Genomic DNA, 24,508 nt, shown 5'->3' with positions numbered 1-24,508 from the left:
CCCTCGACCACCCGGCGATTGCGTCGCCGCCGGAAGTCCTGTCTCAGCTTTCCTTAAACTGGGGTCGTCCAAATGGGACTCCATCAGCCACAGCCAGTAAATAAATTAGGGCAGTTACCGTCCAAATCATATTGTAGAATTGGAAGAGACCACAAGGGTCATCTAGTCCAACCCCTCCTGCACTGCAGGAATATTTTGCCAATGTGGAGTTTGAACCCACAACCCTGAAATTATGAGGCTCGTGCTATACAGCAGGCACCAGGTTGGGAAAGGCTGTTCTATGGGAGTTGCCTTTTTTACCCTGAAACTGCATATGCTGTGTCCGTCAAGAGAACTCTAGCATGCAAGACTTTATTTATTTACTAACTGCAACTGCATGGTTGCCCAACAACGTATGTGCTACTAGTATCTCACGGAAATTAGACTCTTCTTTCATTTCTTTTCAAGAGTATACTCTTGAGTATATGTTACTGCCTTGTTTTGCAGCTTGGCACTGCACAAGATGCTCTTCCAGGGACGATCCCTTATCGAGGTGAAAGTCTAAGAGAGACTGGGACCATTCTCAGAGCAAACAATAGACTATTACACCAGAGTACTCATAAAACAGTTTGCTCCAAAAGTCCCCAAGCACCTTAGTGTTTACCTTGCTCTCCTATCTGCAAAAGGAGTTATTGGGGGGGGGGGGGAAACGGCACAGAAAGTTACTTACCATTTGGAAAGGCTAAAACACTGATGATTAGAAAGAAGAAGATCACGCAGAGGATGCCTTTCCAAATATTATCTCCTGGGGTTGAATCATCCCTAAAAAGAAAAAAGTTTGTAATTAAAACAACAACATAGGAGATTCAGGCTGCAATTCTATGCACATTTATCTGCGAGTAAATTCCACTGAACATACCAAGCTTGATTTAATCTTTGTATGCTACTTTCCCAACAACTAAATTGATGAGCTCAAAGTAGTTCATAGCAATAAAGAATAAAATACAAACACTTTCTAATAGAGTAAGCCTGCAACTTCTGCACATTTAACTTGTGCTCATTCAGCTTTGAGCTTGGCCAAAAAAAAAAAAAAAAACTTTAACAATTAAAGAGGATGGGCGTCTAGGGAAAAGACTTTGGCAATCCCACCCACCATTGTACGCAATGCAATTTGACCATATACAATTTTGGCTCTAGGTGCAGTTCCCCACCGCCACCCCACATAAGTTGCAGGCTTAAGTTGTAGGGGCACTGTTTTACAGCTATTCCTTTCTTACCTGAAGGATCAGTTCCAGAGAGAAGCATTGGAGAAATGTCCTTTAGCACCCTTGCATTTGTATTATGGGGTTCCCATTTGGGGCCTATTTTGTCCCCAATGCTATTTAACTGCTATATGAAGCTGCTGGGAGCATTGGGAGATTTAGATCAAAGTGTCACCAGTAAACTGATAACACAATTCTCCATTTCTCTGTAACATCTGGATCAGGTCTGGCTGGGAAGCCTTTGGCTCAGTGTCTGGGTACACAGGAGGGCTGGATGAAGACCCGTAAACTGAATTAAAACCCTGGCGAGACAGAAGCCCTGTTGGAAAGAGGTTCCCATGTCTGGCAGAAAGGTTAGCTACCTGTTCTGGACAGGGTTGCACTTCCTTTGAAAGAACAGATACACAGCTTGGGGTTGCTCCCAGACATGTCTTTTTCTAGGCTAAGCCTGCTTTTCACCAGCTTTGGTTGATAAGACAGCTATGGCTATTCCTGGACTAAAACTGTTTGGACACTGTGGTCTTGACACTGGTAACCTCAAGACTGGATTATGGGACTGCAGTGGCGCATGCCTTGGGTTGAACCCGGAAGCTGCACCTTGCGCAGAATGTGGCAGCCAGGTTGTTGACTGGGATATCCCATTGACGTTGTGTAAAATGTCTGCTGAGGGAGCTGCACTAGCTGCTAATATGCTACCAGGTTCAATTCAAGGTTTTGCTTTTAGCACTTAAAGTCCTAAACAACTTGGGACCAGGTTACCTAAGGGACTGCCTCGCCCCAGGAGTATTCCTGCCTGGTCACTGTGTTCCTCACATAGGGCACTTCTGAGACATAAGACATGCCACAGAGGTGCACTTAGTTTGTACTAGAAACTTGGCTCTTAGTATCACAGCTACAGCCCTCTGGAATCAATTACCAGCTGAAATTAGACCCAAGTGTCATAATGTTCAGGTGCCTACCAAAAGTTATTTCAGATAAGAAGGCTTTCCCTGGGGTATGATCCAGTCATTTGTGAAATATTAATACCGTATATACGCGAGTATAAGCCGACGCAAATATAAGCCGAGGCACCTAATTTGACCAGAAAAAACTGGGAAAACTTATTGACTTGAGCATAAGCCGAGGGTGGGAAATGCAGCAACTACTGGTAAATTTCAAAAATAAAAATAAATAAAATTACATTAATTGAGACATCAGTAGATTAAATGTTTTTGAATATTTATTTCAAAGAAAAACAGGGGCAAGGAGTTCCATAGGCTTGACTCTGCACCACAGGAATAAGCGCTTTCTTTTATTTGCCCCCTCCCCTCTTCCAACAGTTAGGCTTTCCTTTTTATTTCTTTGGTGTATTTTATGTCCAATATTTCCATCCCCCTACAACCTCTATCAATAAATGGGACTGATTCCTGTGTCTGAGGGGGTTTATTTTCAGGCCCTTTTCTTCCCTCCCCAAAGACCCCTCCCTTCCCAAACAGCCAAGCTGTGAATGGATCCAAAGGAAGATAAGAGTTGCAGAGCTCCTGTGACCTTGCCTCCTCCTGGGCTTTGCAGAGAGGAGGGGGGCAAGAGGCTCTGTTCCTTGACTTGGGGGTCCTCCCTGCACCCTCCCCTTCATCCCAGGGACCCCCTCTTCTCCCCAATGGACCCTTTGCAAGATGAGCAGAGACTCACTGGATTCAGGAGGCGCCAGGGATGCAGCACGTGCAGAAGAGAGAGACAAAGGCCCCCTCCTCCTTTTGTAGGTGGGCTTGGTATTTCCTGACCTCTCTAGGAATCCCACTCAATCCTTTTTAACCCTTGGCAAGCCAGTGCCCCCAGCTTCTCTGATCCTGTCCTGTGCCTTTTGCAGGAAAGAGCTTCTCTCCACTTCTCTCCCCCCCCCCCAACTGACAGAGGGGGAAGCATTGTGCAGTGCTTCTCCGATCCTTCATTCTGTGCCTTTCTGCTGGTGAGTGGAGGCAGAGGCGTCTTTACCCTTCCAGCTTGTGTCTGGAGGCGCTAGGACCTCGCAGACAGCTGCAAACGCACGGGATGGGATCGTGCAGGGATCGGAGAAGACGGAGAAGAGCGTCTCAGATCTCCATCCTGCGCATTTCCTGGTGGGGTGGGGGGGGGAAGCGGAGAGAAACTCTTTCTCTCCGCTTTTCCTACCCAACCACCTCGCAGACGCGTCTCAGATCTCCATCCTGCGCATTTCCTGGTGGGGTGGGGTGGGGAAGCGGAGAGAAACTCTTTCTCTCCGCTTTTCCTACCCAACCACCTCGCAGACAGCTGCAAACGCACAGGACGGGATCGGAGAAGATGCCCCCGTCCTGCACATTTCCCGGTGGGGTGGGGGGAGGGATAGGAAAGCGGAGAGAAGCTCTTTCTCTCTGCTTTTCCTTCCCCACCGCCCGCCTCACTTGCGCATAAGCCGAGGGCGACTTTTTCAGCCCAAAAAATGGGCTGAAAAAGTCGGCTTATGCGCAAGTATATACGGTAGTACATCTGTAGAAATAGCTTTATTGGTTTTTTAGATTTTTTTGTGTATCGTTTTCATCTTGTTGCACTCCGCTTCCATGTTTGTAGGCTATAGGGCAGTTTATAAATTTGTAAAATAAACAACCCCCATAATGTTTTGGACGATTTGCATCATATGTGCCAAAAAGACTGTCTACCACTGAGTTAGGCAAGGGCAATCCAGCACTTGAATTTACATTCTTCCCTAGCTCTTCTCTATAGAAAAGTATTGTGGCTCCAAGCAACCCCAGCTTTGCATTACGGTAAATCAGTATACAAGATATAAAATTTCTTTTTATAAATAACAAAAATGGGGACTATCTTTATGAGCTCTCACACACTTATTCAGAAAGAACTGCGCTCCAAATGCCATCTTCTATGGCAGTGAATTCCAGTGCTTTCTATTTAAATAAAAATGCAAGGTCCAACTTTTCTCATCTGTGTTTCACACCTTGAAAGAAGGAAAAATAGAAGACGGCTGCTTGCAACCTGTACATTTATTCTAGTTTGATTTCCCGCCCCCCCTTCTGCTGTTATATTTTCCCCACTAGGTTTGGCTTTGCTTTATAGTTGTTCTATGATTTTGCAAACCACCTCAAGCTGTGATAAAGGAAGAATATAGAGGGTTTCAAAGAAAGCAAAACTATTACTGTTATTAACATTAGCACTTATTTTCGCCTTGAAAATTCCCACAGAAATGAAGGCCACCAAATGCTTTTAATAGTAACCAAGGGATACAGATTCGGGCATCTCAGCTACATTAATAGATAGAACAATGACACATATTTACGGTAAGCTCTTTGAACAATGTGCGTAAGACACAGGCAAGATTTTAAAATATTTTTAAAAAAGAGGTCATGACCATGGCGGTATTCATCTTAAGAACACTTCTCTGAATTTCTGCTAACACATTCGCTGTGCCACGTCCTTGTTTAGCACCCAATGTAAGTAATCTGAGGTGGAAAAGGTGATGCAGGGCCAAACTAGCGTTACACACAGGTGTTGGTTAGCATTTCCCTAATGCTTTGTTTTAAAGGAAAGCAGGACACTCCAACTGGGAAGCAAGCAAAGCCAATAGCCAGAGATGATGGGTGTAGTATTTCAGTGGCATATGCTCTAGGGCCACAGAAGCAGAGGAGACAGCGAAACAGGAACCTCAGGCTTACCAAACAGCCTGGACATGAGGAGATTTAGGAGGATGGGGAAACGCATGGAGGAACCCAGTTCAAACTGTTTCATTGCTAAATCAGCTTAGATTAACATCTTGATCTACAGAAAAACAACTCTCCCCTGCTCCCCTTCCATAACTGATGATGAATCAAAACAGAGGATAATCTTGATATGTGGTCATACCATCACATCAAGACAGGTGTGGCTGGAAGGGTAGCCTTGTGCTATTACAATGCATAATGTAAATTAGCTTGAAATATCAGCCTAGGCACTCTCAGCCTCCAAAATTAGAGACAAACTAGATGTCAAAATGACCCTGCATCTGGTAAGTTAGCAATTTGTTGTTGTCATCTCTGGTCCATATTTGCTTTTTGAGGCAAACACAGGAGGGGGAACATCTCTGCTTCCTAGCTCTGCCTTTGGCTAATACCCTTGTGCTTCTGGTTGTTCCTTAATCGTACAACCTCTCTGCCAGGGATTCTGTGGTGCATGGCACAGGGTTGAAACAATAAACATCAGGCTGGGAAAGGGTTGGAACAATAAATATCAGGCAAACTTGTTGCGATGGAGCAGAATTGTCCTCTGTAGCTCCAAAGCACATGACCAGAACTAGTGGGTGGAAACTGGAGAGAAACAGATTTCGACAAAACGTCAAGAAATACCCTCACAGTTCAAGCAGTTCAACAGCAGAACAGACTTGCTCAAGAGGTAATGGGCCCTGCTTCACAGAAGGTGTTTATGCCCATCTGGGAAGGCAAGAAGCCGAATCCAGCATTAAGCAGAGGGCTGGACTACATGGCATCCATAGTCCTTTGCAAATGTAAATCTAAGCTTCTAGGGATGGCCGACTGGCAGATCTGGGCACAATTTTTAAGAAGTGCCCTACAGAATATTACCAATGGGCCACCCAGTCCAGCACTTTAGCCAGTTGCTTCTGGGGATAGGTGGAAAACTCACAGACTTCTTGTGCCACCTGATCCCTGCCCAACTTAATCAAGGTACAGCAATGTATTTTCCCAGTTTCATTCATACAGAAAAGAAAAACAGACAAAAATTGGCCACCCCTATTATTAACACCAACAAGTAGTGACAATGAAGCCGTGACAGTCTCCCTGAAGTACATAGGAACCGTATATCCAAACATCAGCAATAAAGTAAAATCCAAGGAATCAAAAAACACACATTATTACCAGAAAGGTGAAAATCCACTAAGAGAGGATGGTCTGGAAAGTTCATTTGCATAAAAGGATATCATAGAATTTGCCTTCAACAACATTCTGAAGGTTTGAATTTATTTTTTCCCCAGAGAAAAGCAACAGGCATTTAAAGAAATTTCAAAAGGGAAAGGGTGGTAAGGGAGAGGAAGGAATAAGCAAATAAATGAGGTAGTTCTGTGAGGGAAGAAGCCTGAAGCCTTACATCTCCAGCTTGATCACTGAGATCATCTGCAGGAGCATCAATGGTCCCCCAAGTTGGCAAGATTCATCTGACAGCAACAGTAACCAAGCCGGCTAATTCCTGTGGAATCCTCTGCCAATAGAGCTTCAGCAGGTGCCTTCTGTTTTAACCTTTAAATGCCTGCTGAGAAGTTTTCTATGCCAGCAAGCTTATGCAGGCAATTAAGAAAATATATATTCCTGTAATAGTAAATTGACGGTCTCCAAATTCAAATTTTTGCATGGTTTTATTGTGTAAAGATATTGTTGTAAACACTTTGCTATTCTTTATGATATAGCATTATATAAATAGTTTTTATAATTAAATAAATGCAGCTGGTCCCAGCAAGGCCAGTGAAGGGGGGCTCACAGCATCATCTCTTTATATGAGACACCCACATAAAATGGTTGTGGACTGAGACACTCTGGAGTTGTATATACACCATACATTTAAAACACACTGTTTCTTCCAAAGAATCCTTGGAACTCTAGTTCATCCCTAAAATTCCCATGACCCTACAGTCTCCAGGATTTTTTGGGGGCGGGGATAATGTGCTTTAAATGTGTGTTTGCAGCCCAGGACTAGAGGAGCCAATTAGCTGCTGGTCTTAGCCAGACTCATGTAAGAAGTCTCTGTATATTACCTGTACCTATGATGTACCCTGGTGATGTACTCATCTTCTTAAATTTATGCTTAATTGAAACGAACTACATCAACATAAAGCAACCATGCACTGAAAGTAGTGTCTATACATCCTCCTTTCTTTCTTTTTTTGGAAGCAGTTCAGCTCAATTATTTTCAGAAACGTGCTATATGGGCAATGCACGTCCATTAGGATTCTTAATTAGCATCTCCCAACTCTCCTGCAAACTGATGCCTACTATTTATAGTCACTTCATCACAACATTTTAGTATAGTATAGCAGCCCCGAAACTAGCACAAAAGGTGTATGCACAGATCACATGCATTCATGGCCTTTTCACTGCATTATGTATAGTATAAAACTGGGATTGGTCACAGCAATCCATTGGCACACAAAGCTACCGGTACATAAAGAGATGGAAAACTCTTACGTGCTATGGTCTACATGCTGCAGTTTGACACTAATTCTAATATGAAAGGCAACTCCATGTAGGAACTTTTGTGAAATTGAAAGGGCCCTAAAACCACCTCAAATTTAATAAATGAAGAATTATAATTTATCCAGAAAGCCTGACAGCTCAGTAAGTGACCAATACTTTTGTACGAAGTGTATCAGATGTACTTTGCCCTAGGGAAACAATTCAAAACACCTGCCAGCTAGCGCTGTAAGATAGCGGTACTTAAAAAAAAAAAAAAACCTCTTTCCCATGAGCAGCTTTATGAATTTGAGGGGGAAGTAATTGCTAGAAGCATGCTTTGACAAGAACAGGGTGGGGAATGAAAACTTCAGAAGGTTCTCTATTTACTAGACCTATCCCAGCATATTTGCAAAGTTACACAAAGGGAGCATACACTAAATTACCATGTCCAACAATGCATGAATCTAAATGAACTTATAGATAACTGGCCAGTTTGAAGGATTTTTCTCATGCCTAGCTTGGTATTCTGATTCTGCTCCACATTTCAATCTCATGCCTTTCTCGCCTAGTCTACTGGAGCCATGGTTCCCAAGCTGTGGGCTGCAGACCCCCAGGGACCACAGTTACCCCAATGGGTCCACAAGTAATGCTCCTCTAACCAGCGTTGATTTCTTCAACCTTCCTCTTCTTTGCAGTGGCATCTCCCCTTGGCCTACAGTGAATCAGCTGCTTTGGCCTGTAAGCTTCCTTGCTTTCCTTCCTTAGTGCTTGGTGTACAGTATTTAGAAGAGCCCAACAGCAAGACATAGGAACGCATTAGTTTTCTATCTTTGCCTTCCCAGCTTTGTCTGCAGAGACTCATTGCGCCTGGAGTTTCTTGGTCTTCTACACCAGTGTTTTTCAACCTTTTTTGGGCAAAGGCACACTTGTTTCATGAAAAAAATCATGAGGCACACCACCATTAGAAAATGTTAAAAAATTTAACTCTGTGCCTATATTGACTATATATAAAGTAATTCTCTTGAATTTTTCCATTTTTCCCACGGCACACCAGGCAACATCTCTGTTCTATGTGTAAAACACTGTTCTACACATAGGACTTATTGATGGGCCCTTAATTTGATTTTAACAGGCTCCATGCAGTGAACCATTAGCAGGATTTCTGCATCCTAATTCATAATTGCATTCAGATTCCTTACAGGTGGGTAGCCGTGTTGGTCTGCCATAGTCAAAACAAAATCGAAAATTCTTTCTAGTAGCACCTTAGAGACCAACTGAGTTTGTTCCTGGTATGAGCTTTCGTGTGCATGCACACTTCTTCTGTGTATCTGAAGAAGTGTGCATGCACACGAAAGCTCATACCAGGAACAAACTCAGTTGGTCTCTAAGGTGCTACTAGAAAGAATTTTCGATTTTGTTCAGATTCCTTAGTTTTAGCATTATTGGAGGTGGTTTATAGTGCTTTGTTGGAATAAATTCTGTGGATTGGGGTTGCCCAATTATGTTGTATGTGTTCTGGTCATTTGGTGTGCAGATCTTTTGGAGCTGGCTGTTCTGAATAGCATTTGTTGTTCATGCTTGCTGGCATATAAAGAAGATAAATAAATAGAAATACCGTAACAAATATAAATAAAAAACTGCAAAACAAGTTAACTGTATACATAAAAAGCTTTACTTTTAGGGATTAGGGATTTCATTGAAGTCTGCAACTGGTAACGCTGATTCTATACATAGGAATATATTACACCAGCAGGAATTTAAAGTTTTCATTTTAATTCTGTTAGGGATTACATCAACTGGATTTACTTGGGGGGGAGATCAATTTGTATTTAGTTCAATTTGATTGGCTGGGTTGTTGATCATTGGGTATACTGGGGAAACCAATGAATGAATTCTTTATTATAAACAAATTCATCTTCCATACCTTTTGAATCAATTACAGTAATTGGGTTGATGCATCTGGGAAAATGAATGAATTTACATTTATGAATGAATATGCTACCTATTTAAATACCTTTTGGAATTCATTACTTGAACTGTTGATCGATGTGGGGGGGGGGGGAATAAGTAAGCAAATAAACACCAGGGGAACAAGTAAAACGATTTTCTGCTGCTTCCATTGATTTTGACACGTTTGCAAATTCATCAGGAAAAGGGTACTTTTTGCGATTCTGCGTTTTCTCAGATAACGGAGGGGTGGGGGGACTTGTCTAATTTTTTGAGGGTTTTTTTTTTTAAACCCTTAGTGGAACCTACACCTCGGTAAACGTGCATAGGAAGAACCGATTGCAACCGCAGCCCATCTTTCTTCCCTGGAGGAACATACCGTAAGGACTCGTGAGGGATTTCCTCATTCGGGTGGTGAAGCGGACCAAGCCCTTCTCCGCCCCAGCAGGGCTGACCGTCGCCATCCCCACCCATCGCAGCCCCTACTTTGCCCCAGAGGGGCTCTTCTTCTTCTTCTTCTCCCCCAAGGGAGCTTCTCTTCTCGGGGCGACACAGCTCCCCACAGCGCTGCCCGCCCACCCCCTTCCCCGCCTGCCAACCCCTTTCTCCCACCTGGTGAAGGCGAAGGCCATGAGGCTGAGGATGGTGAAGCTGAGCAGGGTGATGGTGTGCGGCCGGTAGAAGAACTCCAGCGTGATGTCCTCCACTTGCTGCTCGTTGATCATGCGGAAGTGAAGCCGGTAGTTCACGTCGTCCTTGCTGAGGGTCCGGCTGCCCATGTACGACGCCATCGCCTCGCCGACCGGCGGCCGCCTCCGCCTCCTCCTCCGCCTCTTCCTCGCCTCGCCGGCGGCCACCGCGGGGGCGACCCGCTCCCGCCGCCTCAGACCGACCGCGGCCGAAGGAGCCGGCGCGGGGTGGAAAGACGGCAGGGAGCGCGCTGGGCGGCTGGCCAGGCTGCTGCAGCGGCGCCGCGGCGGCGGCCCCAGGAGGGGACGCGAGGGGAGAGGAGGCGCTGCGGAGGGACGGGCCTTGCTGGGCCGCCGCAGGCCGCGGGGAGGAGCCGGCTGGGGAGCCTCGCCTCCTTCCCGCGCGTCAGAGGCCTTCGCCCGAGCGGGAAGCGCGGCCGCTGCAGCGAGTCCGGGGCAGGCGAGGGCCTCCATGGCTGAGGCGAGCCGGGGACTTTACTGACAGGGACAACCCGGCGCCGGCGGGACGCCAGGTAAACGCCTCGCTTAGGTCTCGATACGGAGAAGCCCGCGGGGCTTTGTCAGAGCCGGGCCTCGGGGAGGGCGAGGGGCTGGACCCTGCGGACTCGGCGCCGGTGCGAGTTCATCTTCCCCTCGAGGAATCCCCTTTGGAACGGCGGCTTCTATTGTTGCGTCCCCGAAGGGCCTCTTGATTTGGTTCATCTCGATTCGGTTCTTTGCCCCAATCAGTTTGCATGCTTCGCTCGGAAGTAAGGCCCGGTCTCTGGGTTCAGTGGGGTTTGCAACCAGAAACGTGGGAAGCTGCGCTATACAGAGTCAGGCTGTTGGGTCCATTTAGCTCAGTATTGTCTACACCAGCCTTTCTCAACTTTGGGTTCCTAGAGGTGGTTGGACTACAACTCCTATCATCCCCTAGCTAGCAGGACCCATGCAGGGTCAGGGATGATGTGAATGGTATCAAGGAATTGCAGAGCTGGAAGGGACCTTGAGGGTCATCTTGTCCATAAATAATAATAATAATAATAATAATAATAATAATAATAATAATAATTTATTTATACCCCATCCATCTGGCTGGGTTTCCCCAGCCACTCTGGGCGGCTCCCAACAGAATGTTAAAATACAATAATCTATTAAACATTAAAAGCTTCCCTAAACAGGACTGCTTTCAGGTGTCTTCTAAAAGTCTGCTAGTTGTGTTTCTTTTTGACATCTGGTGGGAGGGTGTTCCACAGGGTGGGTGCCACTACCGAAAAGTCCCTCTGCCTGGTTCCCTGTAACTTGGCTTCTTGCAGTGAGGGAACCGCCAGAAGGCCCTCGGCACTGGACCTCAATGTCCACATCCACATACCCGCAATGCAGGAATGCTCCTCCTAGCCCGAGACTCGAACTCATGACCCTGAGAATGAGTCTCATGCTCTACCAACTGAGCTATCATATCATACAACTTTTAGAAGACATCTGAAGGTAGCCCTGTATTGGGAAGTTTTTTATGTTGGATGCTTTATTATGGTTTATATATTCTGTAAGCCGCCCAAAGTGGCTGGGGAAACCCAGCAAGATGGACAGGGTATAAATAATAAAGTTGTTGTTGTTGTTGTTTTGTTGTTGCAATTTAGTTGGCATCCAGCTGTCTGAAAGACAATGGAAGAGTGCGCCATCAGGGTAAAGTCAAACAGTTCGAGAGTTACAGCACCAGACCTATATGGGAGAGACATATTTTATTGCAGCTTGGGCAGATGAAGGCGTCCGGTTTCAAATACACCATGTGGTTTCTTCTCTCTGCACTCCTCCCAGCAGTCATTTCTCCTTTGGTCACTGCTGTGGATATGCAGTCCACCTATCTGTCTCTAGGCACTGTGGTAATCTGCATGAGATAATAGTCCCAACAATATCTAGGGACTCAAGGTTGAGAGCAGCTGGTCTACACTTTCCCAGCTCCACCTGGAGAATGCAGGGGATTGAACTTAGGGTCTTCTGCATGCAAGGCTCTATCATTGAGCTAAGGCCCTTCTCCAGATAAACTGCATAAAGCTATGTAGCCGTGTGCTGGGAGAATGAAGGTGGGATCCTGTGCACACTGCCTTGAGAGCAACAGGATATATGTAGCCCAATTCTGTCCCCTCTTTGGAACCCCAAGAGTCACTTACAGCAGTTTACAAAAAGACACTCAAAATAATATCACAACCAAATCTAGGGACTTTTTCAGACAGCATTTTCCATGTTCTTCCCTGATACCATACCAGGGAGCAGCTCTTAGCACAATCCCTGGTGCAACTTTTCCAGTCATCTCCAGCCAGTTTAACCACAGGTGGGGGATGATGGGAATTATACCCCCGCAATACTTGCAAATGCAAGGTTGTGAAGTGGGGCTGTGCAGATGGGACTTAAGACGGAAGCAGTCTTCTCTTTTTGGCAGTCCCCAGGCAGCAAGTCATATTAGCCAGCCAGCCTAAATGCACCAGAGTTCATAATTTATTTGTGGCACATAAACAAACCAGAGAGAGTGTGTGTCTGTGTCCTTGCTTGACTACTGAAGTCAATTCTTACTCCCCACAGGGAGATATACAAACCTGAAATAATGTAAAATTGTGATATTTTAAGCTAACATTTTCTTCTGTTTTATGTTCTGTGGTATAGCAGTGTTAGCTCCAGGGGTTCTGTGTGGGGAGGCTTGGGCAAGTTCAAAAGGTACTCATGTCCTCAGTGGGCACTTTTTACTGAATGGATCCATGCCCTTCTGCCAGTATCCATTTGCTTACCACTGCCTCCCATCTGCTCTGGAGCTGATGTGTATCACTACCCAGGGGAATGGAGGGCAAGTGAGTGGAGGCTGCTGTTGCTATTCCTTTTTCTTCCTATAGTTGCTGAGAAAGGACAGGGAAATGGGTAGTGACAGCAAGAAGATGGGAGTTGCACAGCCAGGAAGCTCCAGAATTGGCAGTGGGACCCCTGCTGCTGTGTAGGACTCAGAGATTGTTGGAGTATTCCAAAAACATCTTCAAGAAAGTATTGCTACTCTACGCTTATGCAGTATGACAGTAATATTACAGTGGTACCTCGGGTTAAGAACTTAATTTGTTCCAGAGGTCCTTCTTAACCTGAAACTGTTCTTAACCTGAAGCACCACTTTAGCCAATGGGACCTCATGCCGCCGCTGCACGATTTCTATTCTCACCCTGAAGTAAAGTTCTTAACCCGAGGTACTATTTCTGGGTTAGCGGACTCTGTAACCTGAAGTGTCTGTAACCCGAGGTACCACTGTATATTGCTTTATATCAGCCTTCTCCAGCTTGATATGCTCCAGATGTTTTAGATGACATCTCCCATCAGTTGCAGGCAGTATGACTAATGCTTAGGGATGATGGAACACGTAGCTCAACATCTGAAGGGCAGCAGTTTGGGGATGGATGCTTTAGAGCTTTGCTATATGGTAGACATAGTGAAATAATACTTTTGCAAAATGGTACTGAATACTGAACTACAGTTCTGCTTAAATATTAATCGAAATCATTAATTGTTCCTGTAAACTTTTATGCATACAAAATTGGTTTGAATGTTCCCTTGACCATTTTCTTTCTCAATTTTGACAGAATATTGACTAAGATGGCTTCATTGACTCGACAGATATCCAAATGTTGCCCCTTGCTAAAGAAAAACAGTATTGTGAATAGTGGAGAACAGCTGAGAAAACAAGCTGTCAAAACATGGACACTTCCTCTTCAACAATCCGGATTGCCATTGTTTTGTCCTTACAGATACTCATGTCAACTAGTGTTAAAGAACTCTAAGACTGTACTTTTTGATAACCATGTACGATTCTGTAGTTCAAGCACTGAACTGAATCGGAGTCCAGATAATAATTCATCCTTAGTTAACAGACCAGAAACTGAAATAATACCCAGTTCGTATACTGAAGCATTGCATGAAGAAGGTATGTAACGAATAAAATATGTATGAAAGTTGTGACCCTCCTAACGCCATATCTAAAATTTAGATTTTTAATGCACATTTCTTGTGCATTGCTTGCTTGCTTGTAAAGAGGCTTGGAATTACTGGATTGTGTTTCCAAATTATTGTTTGTCTGTGAACTCTTAAGGGCTCAGTTCTTCCTGCACTGCTGGGATTTAAGCCATGGTTTGGCTTAGCTTTGCATCCAAATCCTGGTTTATGGATTATGGACTGTTTGGAGAGAGACAAACCATGAGCCCAGGTTTGAAATGTAATGCTAAGCCAACCATGGCTTAGGTCATGGCAGCACAACAAGAGAACAGTGAAGTCCCTGTGATTTTTGTCCCTTGCACACCAGCATTCTAAATGTTCATCTTTAAATTATAGTCTTCTACCCTTCTAGAATTAGGGATGGCAGGGGGCGGAATTTCATTCATTTTGCATTTAGGTGAACATAATAATAATAATAATAATAATAATAATAATAATAATAATAATACTCTGGGTGGCTTCCAACAGAATATTAAAATGCAGTAATATATTAAACATTAAAAGCTTCCCTAAACAGGGCTGCCTGTTTGTACTTTCTGAAACAATACATGAACCGAAACAGTCCTTCCTCACATCATCCTTCTCTAAATTTTGAAATGCAGTTCTCCTGTCAAATAATGTGTACAGAAATGCATATTCTAGGGCAAAGTGTGTATAAATCCTTGTATAAGAGAAAATAATGTTATATTAGGCAGCATTCCTTTGCAGAAATGTGTATAATTAGGCATAATTGTACATAACAATGTGTATTATCATGACGACTTGGGGGGGGAAGCAAACTGATACAGAAATACAGGGGACTTAATTTAAGATTGGAAAATGAGAAACTGAGAGAAATTGAAAATGGCAGATACACCAATCCCTGTTTGGAATACATAGGATAGGACTCCTCAATGCATTGTCTGCCTCCAGGGCTCCACCTGCTGTTATTCTTCTGTTACTTTGAACAGTAATATCCCTGGTATCTGAAGAAGTGTGCATGCACACGAAAGCTCATACCAAGAACAAACTCAGTTGGTCTCTAAGGTGCTACTGGAAAGAATTTCCTATTTTGTTTCGACTATGGCAGACCAACACAGCTACCCACCTGTAACTAGTAATATCCCAGTTGCTGTTGAAAGTCAGACAAACAGGAACAATAGGATCAGTGAACAATGGTGAATTGTCCACAATAATGAAATAATGTGACTGTAACTTAACTGAACCCATTCCCAGTTCGGTGTCTATTTTCTGTCCTTATGCTCATTTTTTCTTGGTAACTGTTGCATAGCAGAAGATCTCACTGTCAGAAAGCTGATGATCACTCTGGTTCTAAATTTAAATTGTGAAATTTCCCTTCCCTGAATTAGTGGAATTATATTCCCACTGGCCTCTGTGAAGGTAAACACCACACACAGAGGGAGAGAGAAAATGTTATATCTGTTGTTTTCTCAATGGTTCTTTTTCCTTAATGACCTTCAGGATTAGAAGACGCTTTGCCTTCATCCCCTTTTGAGGAAGTTTCGGAAGATGAGGCTCTTCAGATCAGGGCTGAGCCACCACTTCCTTTTGAATCGTTCTCGCTTCAAGATTATGTTGATCATTCAGAAACACTGCAGAAGCTGGTGCTTCTAGGTAAGCATAGCTGTACCGGGCAGGTTCTTCAAGATATGCTGAAGACTCTTCAGCCTCTTCTTCCTATATCATGATGCTGTGCATAAAAAATCATTATTTGCTTTTGATACAGTAAAATGGCAAAAAATGGTTTTGCATGCACAGCATGATAGTAGCAGAATGTATAGAGCAGAGGTAGCTGTGCCCTTCAGATGTTGAATCTGCAGCTCCCATCATCACTGACCATAGTGCTTCGGCAGTTGTGGTCCAAGCACCATGTTGGCTATCCATCTATTAAAAAATACAGACCACAAAGCAAGAAGGGTATAGTGAGGATAGGAAAATGCAAAGCACTGCAAAAGCATCTTTCACTTTTTTCAAGGGCAGGAAGCAGGTCAGTGTGAACTGTGAGGAATCAGTGAAAAATGAGAACTTGCTTAGAACGGCTTCATTTTAGCTACGCGGACCTTAAGATTTGCAGCTTCAAGTTTGCCAAAGTAGTATGTTGAATTGCAAGATGCCTATGACAGCATTTTTCTGAATGGCTTCATCTGGAACAGGGAGGAGAATTGCATGGCTCTCCAGGCGGGGGCTCCATATCCCATCAGCTCCAGCCAGCATGGCCAGTAGTCGGGAATGATGGAAATTATAGTCCAACAACATATGGAGAGCCACAGAGAATTGTTCTAGAGAGTGAAACCAACCCATTCAATCAGTCCACAATTATATGATTGTTTGTTGCAGATTTTAAAACCCCAGAAAGTAAAAAATTGAGGGCCGCCTTTGAGTCCATTCTGCCATTATCCTCAGTAGTACAGAGCTGCTCTATCATAGCTCCTTTTGGCAGCACTAGATAACATTGCTACATACCATAAAAAGCATTAAAGACACTTTGCACGAATTTGTACATTCTTACACGAATAGAAATCCAGAATTTTTCATTAAGCATCCCACTAAATTTATGTTTGAATGTGCTGCAGGAGTTGATTTGTCCAAAGTGGAAAAACGTTCAGTTGCAGGCCAGCTACTTCTCAAGTTGGACTTTGAAAAAGATATAAAAAACATCATCCTGTTTCTCAAGGATGTTGGCTTGGAAGATGAGCAGCTTGGGCCATTTCTCACAAAAAATCCTTATATTTTTAGAGAAGAATTGGAAGATCTAAAGACAAGGTAAAATGACTTCTGTATTCATCAGTCTGTTATCTTGTTCTCTCTCATCTATCTATCATCTATCCACATGCCTGAAATATTTTACCTTGCTTTAGGGATTTTGTACAGTCTGCTTAAGCTGTCCTTCTCACTTTAATGTTGTAGTAGGGGAAGGATTGCTGGTGATCCTATTCCACAATTTCAAGTGTTCAGCAGATGCTGATTATGCTATCCAGAAGTTGGTCAGACTCCATTATTGCCAATGATTATTTCCAAATGGAGTCCCAAAATGAGCAAACCTTTTTCATCCATAAGTTTTGCTTTCATTGGGACATTTTCTGAAGCTGGGCGTGGGAGATACTTGGTCAGTTTTCAACAGAAATAGCAAAGTATTTTGAATCATAATTGCAGAATTTTGTTCCAGACATTCTTCTGAACATGGCAATTGTCAGAACAGTTTAGCTTTACGTAGACACCAGCTAAGCTAAAGGACAGCTTTCTCAAGTAAGGAGGATTAGAATTAATCTTGTGTCATAAACATGAACCTAGGTGTAGGGGCAACTACACAAAAAATAGTGTTGTGGGAGTGGAATTAAAATTCAAACATTCTTTGTCATTGGAATTATTCCTACAGGCTGTTAGGCAGGGTGGAGTGGTAGAAAATAAAATGGGAAAGTAGGGAGTTGGTTAGAAATGCATTTCTCATATCTCACCCTTCCTCTTGAAGGCTTGTTATTAATTGACTGTTCTGGCTGAAATACACCCACACTGCTCAGTCTGATGAACAGAAGATTTCAGCCTATTAAGGCAGTTCATCCTAAACATAGGTAAAGGTAAAGGGACCCCTGACCATTAAGTCCAGTCGCGGACGACTGTGGGGTTGTGGCACTCATCTCGCTTACAGGCCGAGGGAGCCGGCGTTTGTCCACAGGCAGCTTGTGGGTCATGTGGCCAGCATGACTAAGCCGCTTCTGGAGAACCAGAACAGCACACGGAAACACCGTTTACCTTCCCGCCGAAGCAGTACCTATTTTATCTACTCACACTTTGACGTGCTTTCGAACTGCTAGGTTGGCAGGAGCTGGGACTGAGCAACGGGAGCTCACCCCTTCGTGGGGATTCAAACTGCCGACCTTCTGATCGGCAAGCCCTAGGCTCTGTGGTTTAGACCACAGCGCCACCTGCGTCCCTTCGTCCTAAACATAATGCAGTTAAAACACAATGAACAGGAGCATAGATCTATTTGTCTAAAGTGAAAGTGTCATTTTTGTGATTGCCAGTATTTGCTTCAGAGAGAGAATGCAAAGCTGAGCAATAAAAAGCTTTATGTAGCAGACAGGTTGAGTAATTGTATTGACCCAGCATAGGCCTCACACAATAACTTGCTCAGACAGTCTGGAGCAGTGAAATGATGGCTCTTAAAAATAAGGCATCAATACAATCTCTTCATAAATATGTACACTAATCATTAAACATTTTTCAAGTGTGCATCTTTATGTAGCCATAAGAGTACCATACCTGTGCATGACAGAAATGTTTACAGGCTTGGGTGAACCCCAAAATCTGCAGAAGAACAAAAATTATTCAAGGGTGGGGAAAAACTGGGGTGGGAAACACTGAAAAGACCCTACTAAGGAATGCGTCTACTCTACTTAGTGGCCATGAAATGTTAGGTGACTGTTGAAGGGAAAGGAGTCAGGGGAATATAATGGAATATCTCAAAAGAAGACAATGGTGGGTGGAACCCTGAAGAGGAGCACTGTTGCTCTGTTTTGTTGTAGTTCCTACATGCATCTCCAGAACATAGAATGCAATTAAAAAAGGATTCAAAATTGGCTGGGTTTAGTCATTTGGGGCATCTGAGCAGGTTTAAAATCTAGTGTGCAGTTGTACTAGTGCTGCTGCAAAATGTGTTCACGTCTGTTACCTACCAAATTAATAGTTAAAATTAGGATCAGAGGAATCTGCCCTTATACCAGCTCATACCATTGGTCCATCTACCTCAGTATTGTCTTCATGGACTGGCAACAGCCATCCTGCCAGGGTTTCAAAAGGGGCCTTTCTTGCTCCTGTGATAACAGACCCTAAATGATGTTTGCCTAAACTCAGATAGCTTTTTAGATAAGTGATGCAGTAGCATGCAAATGTTTTGTATCTTCCTGTAGTGGCAGCATAAGCTGATGCAACAGAAGCAGGATGTGGTATTTTGTAAAGCTGGGCTGAAGCAACAGCTGGCAGACTACATTGAAAATAATTTTTTTAGCATTGCCTAACTTAGTGTATGTCTCTAGACCCTGTGCTCCTAGTTAGATGTGCACAGGCTTCCTAGTCTTGTGACTGAGCCACCAATGAGATATTGTATGCTTTGTTCTGTGCTGCATCTTTTGCAAGCTGCACTGAGACATAACGGAGAAAAGCAGGGTATAAATTTCTTAAATATGCAGCTCTGTCCTATCTGAAATGAACCTCTTAAATTAATAGGTGTTGCTTTATTTTATTTTATTTGTATCCCACTATTCCATGGGGTCAGGGTACCTAATACACATTTTGTCAATATTTCTGTCTCTGTCCATAAAGGTGCTCACAATCGGAGCATAACGTTAAGATGATCTGAGGTGGGGGTGGGGGCTCAGGCCTAGGGGCTGGTTGTGCCCTCCAGAGCTCTCTATATCTGGCCCTCGGGACTCTCCATAGGACACATTCCTCACTGTTTCTGCTCTTCATGGAGTGATTTTGCCCTGCTTGGAATGTGTCTTTGAACTGTGGAATATTTCTTGCTTGCCTGAATGAAGAGGCAGCAGTTGTAAATGCAAACCACTGATTTTTAGATAGCTGGAAAGTAGCCTACTATATAACCATAGAATGCTAGAATAGGGCCGTTTATTCCAACCCCCTGCAATGCATGAATCATTTGCCCAGCAAGGGGCTTGAACCCATGACCCTGAGATTAAGAGTTTCATGCTCTACCAACTGAGCTATAATGTACCCTACTATACACAAGTAAGAGTTGCATGGATTGCTGCATCCACTTTTTGCCTCTGGTCTTGCCCACCACTGATACACAGCCTGCAGGTTACCTGTAAGGCAATGTGGCCCTTGGGCTGCAAAAGGTTTCCCCCTGCTGGTCGGAGAGAACAAGTCATAGGAACAAAGGAAGCTGCCTTATAACTGAGTCAGACCATTTACCGGTATCCATCATGCTCTCAGTATTGTCAGTACTGACTGGCAGCAGCTCTCCAGGATTTCAGATAGGCAGTCTCTCCCAGCTCAACCTGGATGTAATAGGGGTTGAAATTGGGACCTTCTGTGTTCAAGGCAGATGTTCTGCCACTGAGATCACATTATCTTGCCTCTGTGGCTCCCCTTCTCCCCAGTTACAGGGAGAATTTCACAACGTACAACTAGTTCCATTCAGCTCCCTTTACCTTCTCGGTGGAAACAAAAAGACACGGCTAAGAGGAATATACTGTGGTAGGGAACCTAGGATTATATCCCTCCAACATCTTTTAAATAGGCATATGGCCTTTAAGGGCCTAGTCTTTAGCAGGCAGCATGGCAGTAGTGTGTTCTCGAAGCTACTAACATGAGTTTGGCCAAACTGCGGGAGGCAGTGAAGGATAGGCGTGCCTGGCGTGCTCTGGTCCATGGGGTCGGAAGAGTCGGACACGACTGAACAACAACATTGGCAGTAGTGGCAGCTAACCTGATTTGCTTCTCTCCTTCACCTGTATGTAGGATGTAGATGTTTAGGATTGTTCCTGTGATTACTTTTTTCTTCATCTAAAGATGCCCTTTCACCTTCATTAAATTGCCAGTTTTGATTGTGAAAGTGGACATTTCTTTCAGTGCAAGCCATTTTGGATAATAAGATCATGGGCTGATATTGACATAATTTTTGTTTAAATACAGCTGGAAATCATTAATCCAGGCATAAAATATTTTGCACCAAGAGTGTTTATTTTCTTTGCCGTTAATTGGAAATCATGGTATTTTGCTTTTGTCATACCTGCAGAATTTTCCACCCTTCTTCTTGGCAGCTTTGCTTGTTAATATTATTAAAACATCCGTCATTTTGAAACATACTGCTGAGGAACTGGCAGAGCTGGATAAATGATGGCCTTTCTTATTTCCCTCATTTTAATTTGGATCTTTCTCTTTTCCAGGGTAGCTTATCTAACATCAAAAAAATTCAGCAAGGAAGCAGTTGCACAGATGATCTCAGGGGCTCCATATTTACTCCTCTTTTCTGTGGAAAGACTGGATAATAGGCTGGGTTTCTTCCAAAAAGAACTTGGACTCAATGCACAAAAGGTGCCTTCTGTTTTCACTTGGGTCATGGTGATTGGGGCAGAGGGCCTATTGTTAAATTAACTAAACAAATTCCACAAGCAGGTAGCTAAAATCTCTCGCATTACAGGGACCTAAAATACTGCTTCTGAAATACTATTATCTTCTTAGAACCGTATATAAAGTATACATCCTTGTGCGGACAGTTCAAACTAGTTCATCCAGATGTTTGAGGAACATCCATTACAATTTCATTGCTAGTTATCCTGAAATACTAATTTTATATGGAATAATGCCTATGCTAACAGATAAATAATTGACTTGGAATTTCAGTCAACAAGATCACAGAATGGAGGTTCAGCTGCACAATATGTTGAGAACTTGTCCTACCAAAGCCTTTTTGAAATTGTTCTGTCGACTACACAGGCTTATCACGGGTGCAGCATACGTAGCTGGCCTGTGGTACAACATATCTTAAAAGTAGCCTCAGGACCCCAGAATGTTGAGAGGGTGCTGGGATCTTCTGTGGCTAGTTAAAGAGAAGCCTGATGTTCCCTAAAGCTGCCATACCCCATCCACAACGCAAACAGTGGAAGGCGGTCCCCAGCAACCCAAACAAGACTGGCCAACAACCATACAATCCCAAACAGAACCCCAGAACGTAGCTTTGGAGTTTCTGCTTACAGAGCTGAGGCTTTTATTCAAGTGAACCCAGCCTTAGGGAAGCTGTCTGAACACACCAGCACTCCTTCTGCCCCACTCAAACCTTTCCCTGTGGTGGCTGGATGCTCAGGACGCATTTTTCCAGGCAGCTTGAAGGGTGAAACTCTCTGTAAAGAGTCACCCAGGTCGCATGTGTTCCTTAATTTGGGCTTCCATTAATTAGTGGCATCACTGACTTGGGTGATCTAATCTTTCAGTTTATCCTTGCTCCAAGACCATGAAACAAAGCGGGGGGAAAGAGACTTCTACCAAGCACTGCAGGGCTTCCCTTCTGCTCCCTCTGGCTGTGAGGTGGGCACTTTGCGACCCCTGATGCATGCAGTACCCTACAGTATATACATGAAGGAAAGATAGTCATATATTCATTGATCCTGAGAAACAGACTGAAATACTGTACATACCCAGGAGTATGTCCTATTGAAGAGTGGGGCTTACTTCAGCGGAGAGGTGCATAGCATTGCTCCAATAGTGACCTGCCCAAGATTGCACGTACAGCGGAACATCTACCTGCGACCATAATCCATTCCGGAGGTCAGTCCGGAGGTTGAAATGGGTCGCTGAGAGAGGCACCGTTGTGCGCAGGCGGCAATTGCCCGCTGCTGCGCATGTGTGAATGGCGATCGCCGCTTCTGCGCATCGGCAAATGGCGATTGCCACTCCTGAACATGCACGAATGGCGGCAACCCCGCCAGATACTTCTGGGTTTGCCGCGGACGTTGGCGAAATGAACGCAAGCGGAGGTGGATGTAAGTAGAGGTTTGGCTGTAATCATATTAGCATAAATAAGTCTCTTCACATATTGTGCAGGAAAAATGCCACATATGCAGGAAAAATTCCCGTGTGGGAAAAATGCCACATATTGATGGCCTTTTGCTCACCCAGTGGAAAATGTACACCTTTTCAAGTAGAATAATACAGTGCTATTTTAAAAATGTCCAGTAAATAACTGCAAATGGGTTTATTTTATCTTAAGCAGATATTATCTAATACACATTATTTTACTTACTATTATTTTTTTTCCTTCCTTGTATTTAAAATACAGACCAGAGATGTAGTAACTCGTCTTCCAAGGTTACTGACTGGCAGTCTTGAGCCTATTAAAGAAAATCTGAAGGTAAGTTGATAGAGAAATATGAAGTACAGCAGCCCAGATAGGGTTGCACAGGTGGCAGCACTACTTAACACTTGTCAGGTAGCAAAATGTAGCGTGAATAATAACTTGGTCTTATAATCTGCTACTTAAAAACGTTGAAGTGGATGCTGGAATCCTAGAGAAGGGTTGCCACTGGTTCCTTTGCTCAAGCACTGGAACTATTGATTCAGTTAGTGTGTCTCTTGATGACGGAAAGCATCAATCAGGGGAATGAGGAGGCATCAGTCAGTTCAGCGATACTCCTTCACCGTATGTGACATGAGATCCTAAGGGTCATCAAAGTATCCCCCCCAAACTCCTTGTGCCATTTTATTCGGGTTTTTGAAGGGACAAATGACAAAAGTTTTCAACCTACAATACAATAAATAGTGTCTCTCCTGTGTCTCATCACTTGTCAGCATATTTCCCTCTTTCCTGATGTGTTTTAAGCTACATCAGCTGACTTCATCACAATCACTCTTTTTCAGGTGTATGAGCTGGAACTTGGTTTTAGTAAGAATGAAATTCGGCATATTGCACACAGAATCCCCAAGAACTTAGGTATAAGCAAAAGGAAGCTAACAGAGATCTTTGACTATGTACACAACATCATGGGCATTCCCCACAGCATAATGGTTCATTTTCCTCAGGTAAGACTCTTGGATGCTACCTAGTTAACTGCAGTCATAGGAAGAAGTTTGAAAACTGGGAATTGTATTGAAGGGAAAGTTCTGGAGTCTACAAACTGTGTGATGGAAAGGCATAGGTTAATATATTGTAGAATGGCGTCAATTTGTAGATATGATTGTTAGCCTTAAATGCCACATAGTAAATGTGGGCAGGTTTGAGCTAACAGGTTAGTCCTACTGTTTTCAGTATGTCTTACTAGCAAGTAAGTGCACATAGGAGGGCAGGTTTGGCAATTTCCATCACTAGCATTGATTTTGTTGTTATTTCAGGTTTTTAATTCAAAGCTGCTGCGAATCAAAGAAAGACACATGTTTCTTAAATTCATTGGAAGAGCACAATATGATCCAAAACAGCCCAATTATATCTCCTTAGAAAAATTGGTATCCCTGCCAGATGATGTGTTCTGCACAGAAGTTGCCAAAGCAGAAAAACAAGACTTCCACATTTTCTTGAAAACACTGTAAAAGAAAAGAAAAAAACTTTGTTAATAAAATAAATCGGAAGGTGTTTTTCTTAACTGCACGTTTTGTGGCAAAAATGACAACTTGTGAAGCTACTTCATTGAGAAAACCTACATCTAATCCTACATCTTAAAAATATACAAACATACATATTTTGTACTGCTGACAAAATACCAAAAAAGACCCAAAATAAAGACAATAATACTTACCAACTTGCTGGTGAGAAAGAGAGGGAGGGAATTTGTTGGAGCTTTTTTCTGTTAAGTGTTGGTATATGGTTATGAAAACCAATAAAGAATCCTTTAAAAAAATACAAACTTATTTAGATGAGAGCACAACTAATATATAGGTGCACTGAGTTCAGCCCAGCACACAGTATTTGTAAAAGGTAGATATTGCCACAAAC

The 24,508-nt window shown here is 43.5% G+C and overlaps 2 protein-coding genes across 2 annotated transcripts in view; one reads left to right on the top strand and one right to left on the bottom strand.

Moving 5' to 3' along the window:
- Positions 1 to 10,228, bottom strand: part of PTDSS1 (phosphatidylserine synthase 1) — a 36,707-nt gene extending 26,479 nt beyond the window's left edge. Inside the window, exons 1-2 of the mRNA XM_033155615.1 lie at positions 9,968 to 10,228; positions 710 to 801 (exon numbers count right to left, since the gene is read on the bottom strand). Of these exons, the coding sequence (XP_033011506.1) occupies positions 710 to 801; positions 9,968 to 10,146 (271 nt within the window). The 5' untranslated portion in view covers positions 10,147 to 10,228. The remainder of the gene's footprint in view (positions 1 to 709; positions 802 to 9,967) is intronic.
- A 241-nt stretch (positions 10,229 to 10,469) lies between these two features.
- Positions 10,470 to 24,158, top strand: MTERF3 (mitochondrial transcription termination factor 3). Its single transcript, XM_033155616.1, has 8 exons — positions 10,470 to 10,577; positions 13,659 to 13,999; positions 15,529 to 15,681; positions 16,641 to 16,830; positions 20,973 to 21,120; positions 22,862 to 22,933; positions 23,440 to 23,601; positions 23,911 to 24,158. Exons 2-8 carry the CDS (start codon positions 13,672 to 13,674, stop codon positions 24,103 to 24,105), a joined length of 1,248 nt encoding a protein of 415 aa, XP_033011507.1. The 5' UTR covers positions 10,470 to 10,577; positions 13,659 to 13,671; the 3' UTR covers positions 24,106 to 24,158.
- Positions 24,159 to 24,508: the final 350 nt, after the last annotated feature.

This window comes from Lacerta agilis, chromosome 7 (genome assembly GCF_009819535.1).
Source record: "Lacerta agilis isolate rLacAgi1 chromosome 7, rLacAgi1.pri, whole genome shotgun sequence".
In the NCBI taxonomy this organism is placed as follows: domain Eukaryota; kingdom Metazoa; phylum Chordata; class Lepidosauria; order Squamata; family Lacertidae; genus Lacerta; species Lacerta agilis.
Note: the sequence above shows the minus strand (reverse complement) of the source record. Positions and strands in the feature narration are given on the sequence as shown.